This window comes from Melanotaenia boesemani, chromosome 3 (genome assembly GCF_017639745.1).
Source record: "Melanotaenia boesemani isolate fMelBoe1 chromosome 3, fMelBoe1.pri, whole genome shotgun sequence".
Taxonomy (NCBI): Eukaryota; Metazoa; Chordata; class Actinopteri; order Atheriniformes; family Melanotaeniidae; genus Melanotaenia; species Melanotaenia boesemani.
Window position 1 is genome coordinate 2319856 of NC_055684.1, and position 11382 is coordinate 2331237.

The 11382-nt window shown below is 41.7% G+C and overlaps 1 protein-coding gene across 1 annotated transcript; it reads left to right on the top strand.

Annotated features, from left to right (window-relative positions):
* Nucleotides 1-679: 679 nt before the first annotated feature.
* On the top strand, nt 680-4455 carry barx1 (BARX homeobox 1). The gene is made up of 4 exons (XM_041980726.1): nt 680-1130; nt 2070-2349; nt 2634-2718; nt 3129-4455. Exons 1-4 carry the CDS (start codon nt 938-940, stop codon nt 3279-3281), a joined length of 711 nt encoding a protein of 236 aa, XP_041836660.1. The 5' UTR covers nt 680-937; the 3' UTR covers nt 3282-4455.
* Nucleotides 4456-11382: the final 6927 nt, after the last annotated feature.

Genomic DNA, 11382 nt, shown 5'->3' on the forward strand with positions numbered 1-11382 from the left:
TGTCACGAGCAACTTGTAAATTCACATATTATTTATATTAACATGTTGATTTAGATATTCTTGTCTTTTCACGCTGTATTTTTATAAATACCCTGAACGAGCACGCGCTTCGTATTGGGCCGATGACTGTTGGAGACGGTCTCTGGATTCAGAGGGTCTCTGGAGTTTTATCATCAGATCGTCGGTCCTCGTGTGGCTGGAGACATTTTTCTTAGTTAATTTTCTAAACAAATGACTCCGTCGTGATGTTTTAGTTTGATTTCCGGCAGCAGAATGAATTTGTGACTAATCTGCTTCCTGCTGCTGGAAAACAGTCAAACAAAATGCTTTGAATGTTGTTTCAGAAACAAGTTTCCCCCGATGACCCCCCGCGTGCGTCCTGCAGCTCGGGCCTGCAGAATAAACGCATGATGGACATTTTATAAGATGCAAGATGTGACTTTCTTTTTTACTTGTAGGTTTATTATTCCGCCAGTCCCTCCAGCGATCTTCACCACCATTAAACCTGGAAAACAGAATGCGTCCTCGTCTCGTGTCCTCACTTCTTCCGTTTTACATGAATCCACGCAGGACAAAATCCCGCTTTGCGTGAAGTCTGGTTCCGTGGAGTCTGAGAGGAGGACAAACCCAGAGAGGAAGAGGAGGAGGAGCCACGAGGAGACTCTTAAAACCAAAAGTTTCTTCCTCAGCTCACTGCCAAGGTGACGCGCCGCGCGCATTAAAATAGTCCCGAACCTCCACTGGGCACGCGGGCGGATTCTGGGGGGGGTTTGGTAGCGCAACAGATTTTTCTCCTCAACAGGAGCAACTTGTGGACTAAGAGAAGTTCTGCCTGCTCATCCAGAACCCGAACCTCGGTCCCGAACCTCGGACTAGCGGTGGATTATGAGTTCTGGCTCAGCCAACTGGTAACCGGTGCTCGCGCACGGTCGACATCATGCAGCATCCTCTGGACATGGGGGCGCATTTCTATCCTCCAGAAGTCCATCCGGACCACAGGACTCACCGGTACCGGAGCTTCATGATCGAAGAGATCCTGACGGATCATCCGGAGCACAAACCGGCCGGAGAGCTGCTCAAGTTCGGGGTTCAGGCTCTTCTGTCCGCGCGGCCCTTCCACAGCCAGCTGGGTGAGACGGGGGTCGGGGGGTTCAGTCCCCACAAGCTCATTTTCCCGCTGCTGCGATTATTCACGTTAATATGACTCCTGTTTCTACATCACAGGCTCCGCTTCTTTCATTACATTTCATTTAAAATATTGAGACAGAACAGAAATAAATTTAAGTTCATTCAAAACTAAAAATGTGAAAAAAGACAGAAAAAAAGAAAAAAGAAAAATCGTCTATGTGATATAAAAATAACGTAATAACTACCATTTCTACTTTAAAAAGAAAATATTCCAATGTCGACAAAAAGCTGAGAAAATAACGTCAAATATGTAAATAAAGATTTTATTTCAAAGATGAAGCACGCGCCTAAAATCCTGATTCACACATTTATTATTACTTTTTAAAAAATTAAATTTAAGTCTGTTGTTGAAAATAAGACCAGTCATATTTAACAGTTTACTCACCCTGAGGATGTTTTTACCTCAATATCTTCCTGACTAACAAATCAAACACTTATTATTATTATTATTATTATTATTATTATCTGTGTTTAAAGTTCTAAACTCAAGAACTTTTATTTTTATTATGATTGTTTTTAACTGAAAGTGAATTATTATGAATCCGGTTTGGTCTCGTGTCTGATTTAATGTTTATTTCATCGCTGTTTTTTCACGCGCCAGTTTTTCATCATTTCTTTTATATTTTTCCTCAGAGAAAAAAAAATTGTGAAATAAATTGTCAGCTATGATCATTTCTTAAAATATTAGACAGTAAATTAGTTTTCCATTTGAATAACTGATTAAATATCATAATTCTGAGCATAACTTCCTCGGAGCCCAGCAACCTCGTGCAGACTGACGTGTCAGCGCGTGCGCCACAAACAGCTGTAATCAGTCATATTTGTATAAATGGTGTAAATTATCCTTTTAATTGTGTCTTTCCTCTCGGACACCGCCGCAGTGCTGAAAGCCGACCAGACGAGCCTGCTCAAGTTCCCCATGTCGCCCCTGTCCTGCTCGCTGGGGCCCCCGCTCTTGTCCGCGGCCCCGGGCCTGCAGGTCGGCGCCGCGTCCCACCACCTGCCGCTGGACCTGCACCTCCGCGGGAAGCTGGAGCACGGACCCGACGGAGGCGGCAAGACTAAGAAGGGCCGCCGGAGCCGGACCGTGTTCACCGAGCTGCAGCTCATGGGCCTGGAGAAGCGCTTCGAGAAGCAGAAGTACCTGTCCACACCGGACAGGTGCGTCCAGAGCACGCGCACATGCACACATGCGCACACTTTCACCCGACGCAGAAATCCCAGGAATACCAGCTGTCATTTTATTTACGTCCTACTAATAGTGATAGTAATAAATAAATAAACAAACAAATAAATAAATCAATAAATAAATAAAGATGGAGGATTTCTGAGTGTTTTCTATCCCGATAACTAGTGAAATTCAGACTAAACTGGAGGTTTTGTTGGTAAAACTGATCAGATTAACATTAAGTGAGTCATTGATCTTTGGGGTGCTCTGGTTCCAGGATCGACCTGGCCGAGTCTCTGGGTCTCAGTCAGCTGCAGGTGAAGACCTGGTACCAGAACAGGAGGATGAAATGGAAGAAAATCGTAAGTTGATGATAATTAAATTTATTATTGCTTATATTTACGCACGTGGGTATTTTCCCGTTTTCTTTCTAAATTTTTTTTTTACTTTTTCGGACTTGAAGTTTTTGGGGTTTGGTTTCTATCTGGGGGAGGAGGAGGGGGTATATTTAAAGGGTGGAAAGAGAAGTCAAAGCAAAGCCAGAATGTTAATAAAATGAGCAACACAAAAGGAAATGGCTCCGGTTGTAGGACCGGCTCGCGGCTCCTTTTCAGACATTTTGATTCGTTTCGGTTTTAAGTTGAAATAAAATAATAAAACGAAAGAAAAGAATTTTGACCTTCGTGATTTAGAAAAATGTGAATTCAGTTTGATTTCTTTCGTTGCTGGTGAGAAACTGATCCAGAACTTCTTGTTTACTCCGGAGCTGCAGGTCTTACAAGGAGGAGGTTTGGCGTCTCCCACCAAACCGAAAGGCCGTCCAAAGAAGAACTCCATCCCGAGCAGCGAGCAGCTTTCCGAGCAGGAAAGATCTGCAGAGACCGAGGGCTCTGGTTCTCCCCCAGAGACCACCCAGGAGGACTGACCTGGACTCAGACTCACCTGGACTCAGACTCGCGTGGACTCAGACTCGCGTGGACTCAGACTCGCGTGGACTCAGATATGGGACTAGAAGCTGTGGAAGGCCAGCAGGACGGTCTCCCTGTGAGTTCCAAACCGCAGACGGAGCCACGTTTGTGTCTGATCAGGACCTAGAAGCTGATGAGGAGGAAGCGGGACCCGCAGGTTTTTAACTTCGCTTCTTTTCTGTAACTCTGTTTAATTATTAAATATTTTTTCACTACTGCTCTTCTTCATTTATCACGAGGACGTTCACATGAGGCCTGAAAATGCTTCGGTGGTTCGGGCGCTGCAGGGAGGCGTTCAGGGACCTGATTCTACTCTGGAAATATTCAAAGCTGCGCTAAAGTTTCTGAGATTTAACTGCAGAGAAAAATTCCATTATCTCATGATTTCCATAACCAGAGTTTTACATTATTATCCAAGTTAATGCTTGTTTTTATTGCGGATTAATTCTGTAAAGTTTTAACTGACCGATTAAAAAAATCTTCATTTATTTTTGAAGTATTGGGAGGGAAGCAGCATCTTAATGAAAGTGAGGCTGCTGCAGCGTTTTTAGATGTTTACAGAATAAACATCATGTTGACTTTAATATTTCACATGGATTTATATATTTCAGTTAAAAAGGTTTTATAGACACAAGAGTCTGAATTAACGAGATTCCGAGAAAAATAATAAAAGTAACTGAAGCTTGTTTTCAGTTTAATTTCTTTACTGTTTAATATTCATCTTTAATCCGATTTAAATTAACATGTAAACGAGACCTCATTCAGGAAAACTCGGGAAATCTGTTTAAACCCAAATCGTTGCCGTTTAGTTTTAAACAAATAACGCAGATAGAAAAAAGGTTGTTTTTGCGCTTTTTAAAAGTGGAAAAGCGCCAGATCGACTCGTCGCAGCACGCGCCTGCAACCAGCGCCGCAGTCCGCTCTGCGCGCGCATTTTAAAGAACTGGCGCAGTTTGGCGGGAAAAAGTGCACTTTGTGGAAATAATGACGTTTAGCTGCAGCCTGGAAACATGGAACCAGGTCTATCTATCTATCTATCTATCTATCTATCTATCTATCTATCTATCTATCTATCTATCTATCTATCTATCTATCTATCTATCTATCTATCTATCTATCTATCTATCTATCTATCTAACTATCTCTCTATCTATCTATCTATCTATCTATCTATCTATCTATCTATCTATCTATCTATCTAACTAACTATCTATCTATCTATCTATCTATCTATCTATCTATCTATCTATCTATCTATCTATCTATCTATCTATCTATCTATCTATCTATCTCAGTTCTTTCTGACTTCACAGCTCTTAACATATTTTATTTTCTAACCTATTCAACCAAAGTTTATTCTTTTATAAGTGATGATGTTTTCACTTTCCTTGCCATCCGATTTCTATAAAAGAAAACTCTTTAAGTCAATTTAAGTCATTTACATGTTTATTTGAACAGGACAAATGTATATAACATTGTTTTAGAGAATCATGCGTGCAGGTTTCTAGCCGAGGCCGATGTAAAACGTCTGTGTCTGGTTGGACATCCAGAATGAAAAACAATTCAGCTAATATCGAATTAAAATACTAGAACTATATATAATATAATATATAATAATTTTACTGTTTATAGTAAAATGTTGGAGGAGCAGGTTTAAAAGGAAAATTAAATGATTCTCACGATGAAATCGCTGCTTATCTTAAACCTCTACATGATAAAATGCAGTAAAAGAACGCGTTCATAATATTTATATCGGTTTCACCCAGTACAAAACTCTCACGTCCTGATGACTGATGGACTCCAGGTTTTTATCATTCCTGTTAATTATCTGGGCTTTTCTCTCGTTCTGGGGACTCCTCTTCTTGTAAAACTGTTGACTCTTCCATCTGCACGCTCATCATCATCCAGCTGGTCCTCACCAGGATGTCAGACTCCCGTCAGGCCTCCACCATTTGCAGATTCATGACAGGTTGAGCTTAACGTCTGAGGCCCCAGCCAGGAAGAAGACAACGTTTCTGGCTTTTAGAGCAGCTGAAGGTGGGGGCCTGAACCTCAGACGGCCAGGCTTCATCCACCCTCCCCTTCCCGGCTTCGGATGGGGCTGGACAGCAACGACATAAATTACAATCAGCAGGAAGAGTCTGCAGATCTGGAACATCCAGATTGTTTCATCGTTGAGTCTTTGTGGTGGCCTGATAGCTGCAGCGCGAGCTACGAGGGGCTGACCCAGCGGATGTTGCTCAGACAGAGCCTGACATGGGGGGGGCACAATTAAAGAGCCTCTGATTAATCTAATTTATGTGTCAAACGTGTGTGTGCACATGCAGCGCGTGATCCTTATTAGCCTGAAATCAGCTCTGTTATTCTCCTCCCTAGACGGCTAATCCGGCATTGTCTTCATAGCTTCTCCAGACAGAAACGTCAGTCTGACACGACTCCTGTCTTCTCTCTAGCTCTGTCCCTTTCTCTCTTTCTTTTCCTCTCTTCCTCCAATAATGTTTCTGTGATTAATCACCACAGTGACGTTCAGAATAGCTACTGCGTTGATATCCAGTTGCTAGCATGTAACATGTTGCCATAAAGTGAAATGATGTTGTGAAGTGATGCTCCAGGCTGAAAATAGAAGCAGAGAAGGGGTTTCTCAGTCTCAGGTCGCTGCAAGACGACGTTACCAGGACTGAAGATAAACTCTGCATCAAATGAGTCAGAAACAGTTTGATTATCAGAAACTTTCATGGTGACACCAGGGAGCCCACACACGCCATTAGTGCTCCATCAGTGCTTGAAATGTCAGGATATCTTGATTTTTTTTTTGTCATTGTAAATACATCAGTGAAAACTTTAAATAAAATACTGATACACACAAAATTTCAATTTTATTCAATTTAGTAAATGTCACTTGTGTTTATACAGTACATTAACTACCATCCCACTTACCAAGGTGCTGTACAATAAAAACAATAAAAATCAATAAAAAAAAGTAAGCAACAAAACAAAAACAATACATGATTAAAATAAATTTGATGCTAAATAATGCAGTTTAATCAGTTCCTGCTGCAGGCCATGTCGTACGATGCATGGGCAGGCTTTGCACCACAAAGTGATCTAGAATCACTAATCAGGAGCAGCCAGAGATCAACCAGTGAGCAGAAAGTTCTGTGTGTGTGTGTGTGAAGAGAAGAGAAATAATGCTCCTCTATGGCTGGAATAAAGCTGGGAAACATCATGTCTGATGCTGACTGGGGTTAAAAGGGTAGAAAATGTGTGCAGACATCACAGATACAGTTGTGGGAAGTGAAGTGGAGCGTTGCAACTCTGCAGCATCAATGATCCCCAGAACTAAAAACTGTTCCTTTAAAAAGTAAACATAATCATTTCCTGTGAGAAACAGTATCCTCACCAGGGACCCTTTTATTGGTCGGCATCTTTAACTTAAATAAAAAGCTGTTTCAATAAAAAATGTTTTGGGCAAATAAAAGCGTAACCCACATGACTGGAGGAAGGTGACACAGAATAATCCTTCAGAAGCCGAACACACTGAGCTCTTAATACCAACAACTAGAAAACCTGAGAGCTTCTCAGATGGTGGATTAGAGGCCGACCGTTTAAATCCCTAATAATTCACAGTGTTTCTATCATTCAGCAGTCACACAGTTAATACTGCACGAGCTGTAAATAAATCACGAGTCATTTCCTGTGTCACTCTCTAATTAATTATCCTGACAATCAGCTGCAGCAGCATGAACACATGGTGCGTTCACTGACTCTGGGCTGTACAGAACAGCTCAGTGTGGCTCCCATTCATTACGAGCAGAGCTGTCAGCACTCGAAAGCGGCATGAAGCAAACCGCAGAGCAGCATTTAATAAAGTCCTCAGTGTTTCAGCCGCCCACCGCTGCAGGATAAATAAATGCTATTTTCTACCTGCACTCAGACTTCAGAGCAGAGTTTTCGTTCACAAGCACCAGTTGGCACATTTCAGCTGCAAGATGAAAATAAAATTTCTCGGGTATCATTTACTTTATAGCCTTCAAATACCCACAAGATCAGATGTAGTCAGACAGAGAAGAGATGTCGTGGCGGTAAAACACTGTTGATTTCAGAGCAATGAGAAATCTGCCGTCTGGTCTGATTAGAACATTATAATAATATCCAGGAAATAACAAACCCACCCTTCTCCTTCATCTACCAAAATTTTATAACATCACGGATTATCAAATTAAACTGATCAATATAATAATAATAATAATAATAATAATAATAATAATACATTTTATTTGTTGGCGCCTTTCTAGAACTCAAGGTCACCTTACAGGATAAAACACAAGAGTAAAACAAATCAATAAATACATTCATAAATTAACGGATACATAAAACAATATCTTGTCCCCCTCCACGGGGCACTTTATTTACTTTACTGAAAACCTGGAGATGGACATTTATTCGGATCAGTAAAAATGCTCCTAACATAGACAATAAGTGATTCTTCAATTTCTAAACTGAAACTGCAGTTTGTAGCATTTACTTCATGTGTGATGAAAACAGTAAATATGAACTTTTTAAATTTAATTTAAAATAATATCGTATTTAGATCCAAACGTTACTGTCTTCACTGGCTGTGTTGCTAACCTAGGGGCGGCGTGGCTCAGCAAGGTAGAGCGGTCGTCTTGTAACCCAAGGGTTGCCGGTTCGATCCTCGGCCAAGTCGTGTTCATGTCGAGGTGTCCTTGGGCAAGACACCGAACCCCCAATTGCTCCTGATGGGTCGTGGTCGAGCGCCTTGCATGGCAGCTTCCGCCATCAGTGTGTGTGTGAATGGGTGAATGTGATGTATAATGTAAAGCGCTTTGGGTATCATCCCAGGTACAGTAAAGCGCTATATAAATACGGACCATTTACCATAGATGCTAACATTAGCATTCATATTACAAAGGATCTGTCTTTATATAGCACTTTTTAGTCCTATGTTGGTCACTCAGAGTGCTGTTTTTTTTCCTCATCTATCGCACACATTCATACCTCGATAGACACATCTGGATTCAGTGTCTTGCCCAAGGACACTTCGGCTAATGAATCGATCCACAGACTTTCTGGTTGGTAGACGACTGCTCTTCCTCCTGAGCTACAGCCACCCCAGCAACTAACCTCTCCAGGTGCGTTTTCAGGTGAAGCCAGAGTCCTGCTGTTGGTTAAGTCTAGGTTCAGATCCAGGTCTAGGTTTAGGTCTAGGATAAGCAACATTAAGAATGAGGTCAGCTGATACCTCAGAGGAATGAGCAGGTTATTCCATCTTCCTGAGGGCCATTTTCCAAGATGACAACACCAGGATTCATGTTGCTCAGATTGTGAAAGAGTGGTTCAGGGAACAGGAGACATCATTTTCACACATGGATTGGCCACCACACAGTCCAGACCTGAACCCCATGGAGAATCTTTGGGATGGTGCAACTGGACAGAAGTAAATGTTGTGACATTGTAGAAGCTTATTGAGACGATGCCACAGAGAATGATGCTGGAATCACAGATAAAGGAGGTCCAAGGAGGTTTTAGAGGGTGACTTCTCATTTTGGATGGGTAGGTAAACACAGGTAAATAGACCTACTGCGATGAACAAATAATGTTAAGTCTCACTTTCCTTTGCACCGACACGGGGCTTCCCCTGGAGGCAGGCCTGGAGGTGGGGCTTGGTGGCATGCTCCTGGTGGCAAGGCCTGCACCCATGGGGCCCAGCCTGAAGAGGCAACATGGGTCCCCCTTCCCAGACCTCCATCCACCTGGACCATCCAGACCTCCATCCACCTGGACCATCCAGACCTCCATCCACCTGGACCATCCAGACTTCCATCCATGTATCCATCTAAATAACATCTTAGCATGTTTATATAATATAAATTTAAACGTAGATGTAAATAAATAAAATATCTGAATATAATAATCATATCATAAATGAATTCGTTCCTGTTTATAACTGAGGCAAACTTGGTAATTACAATAAATGCATATATATTAAAATAAATAATGTATTTATTTATACTTCAGTGAGCAGCAGTTTTATTGGGTGACTCACTAATGTCCAATATAGTGGCTAATTTGGAAATATATTTTCCTCACCCATGCATATAGTAGAAAAGAGCTTTTAAATAGGAGTCCATTGGAGGGTCATTATGCATGAAAGGGTTAAAAATGTGGAACAACCAGTAATTCAGTAATTTCCATCTGAAGACTAATGATCTAAGGCGTCGGAGATGTTATTAGTGATCTAAACAGACACTGGATAAATCTAACCCAACAGACCTAAAATCCAAATGTTTCATAAATGGAAATCCTTCATGCAGAATCATCTGGAACCCAGTTCATTATGACTCATGGAAGCTTTGACCATGACAGTGCAGCGACAGAAAAACTGACGTTCACAGCAGGAAGAGGCTGCGTGGAGGGAAGGGTTCAATAAACATGAGGCAGACTAACTAACAACAATAATCCGTGTTTATGCTGACAGTTCCTTAACCAAATGTTTATTACCGTAGCCATGGCAATGAATAGCCGTGAACTTTGTATGACCCAAACTAAATGGCAGCAACAAATATCTGTGCTATATTTACACTCCTGCAGGTGCTGATGGTTCAGGCTGCAAGATAAGAAACAAAGTTAATTGTAATTTTAGAAAACTGGTCCATCACCGCCACCACACTGTAAATCTGCGAGCTAATGGAGTGGTGTCAAGGTCAAGTTTCCCCCTGCAGGTGATTTCCCGTGAAACAGCTCACACCACTCAGAAGCAGCTAATGGGAGAAGGCATTAGAGGACATAAACAAGAGCACATCAGCTCCTCCATGATGACGCCCTCCTCCCAGAAGGCTGACCCTCCCTCCGTTCAGCTCTCCAAGCACCGTTTGCAGGAAACTTCCGCCAGCGTGATTGATCTGAGGTGGGTGATTCTTGACGAGACAGCTGCTTGGAGAAATCAAATTCCTGCAGGAGCTGGAGAAACATATTTGTCCCATATGTTTCATGGAGTCATTGCCTTTATTGCTGGACGAGTAAATAAAGTAACACAGCCAACATGTAGCAGGAGGTCAGTGAAATGCTCATTATAGAGAATTACAGCACAAACTCCCCTTCCCTTTTAAAATCCAGCTTGAAAGTCGGTCCCACTTTCCAGAGCTTTTTAAAAGTAAGGCATGACAAGGTAGCAATTTAAGATTAGAAACAGTTCCAAGACTCACAGTATTTCCGTAGTCATTCACATACTTGTGCAGAACTGGACAAAAAGCTGTTGGAGATCCATTTTATTTGAATTAGGTGTTGCAGTATAGAAACATCCAATACCTGCAGGACACCGGCCATGAGGGCCCGGTTGGCGATCCCTGGACTGACTGAGTGGCTGGCATCCATCATACTGAAGCTAACGACTGATTCAATCTTCTACTGCTGTGTTTACTAGCATGCCTAAGCTAGCTAAGTGAGATGCTACGCTAGCTTGTCATCTTTTCAGTTTTCTGTCTTGTAAAAGACTAGAACTCAATAGAACTTTCTGGTAAATAAACAACCACAGTCCTGGAATACTGTTAGATGAACAATAAAAACCTGAAACATGTTTTTCCACTTTGAGGACGACATTGATGGCTAATTGGAATGATGTGTCTGAATGGATAAATTACTCCCCTTACACCTTTTACAGATAAGTACATGAAATGTTTTTCCCATATATAATGTTGTGACAGCTTGACAGCAGCTGGATCATTTTACTGAAATTAGAAACAATTCTCAAACTAACATGAAAGACAAAACATTAGGAGGAAAACAGGTCTGGTGTGGCTGCAATCAACCCCCCCAGTTCTGGCTGCAGCATTACAACATGTCATGAGAACTATTTTCTGAACATTAAGTGATTTCATACTTCTACAGTCTGAGCACTACATACACCAAACAATCACATTTTCTAATATCCAGCAATTGTTTTTAGTTGGAAATTCCTGTGTTGTTGGTCCAATCTGCTCTCATTAGGTTTGATTGCAGGCTGTTGGAATATTCAGCGTGGATTAAAATAGCAGTCTT

Excerpts from the sequence above, each read along its gene's own strand:
- barx1 (XM_041980726.1), top strand. The coding sequence starts at position 938 with ATGCAGCATCCTCTGGACATGGGGGCGCATTTCTATCCTCCAGAAGTC. Across the intron at positions 1,131-2,069 it reads GCCCTTCCACAGCCAGCTGG|TGCTGAAAGCCGACCAGACG; the intron begins GTGAGACGGGGG and ends ACACCGCCGCAG. Across the intron at positions 2,350-2,633 it reads TACCTGTCCACACCGGACAG|GATCGACCTGGCCGAGTCTC; the intron begins GTGCGTCCAGAG and ends CTCTGGTTCCAG.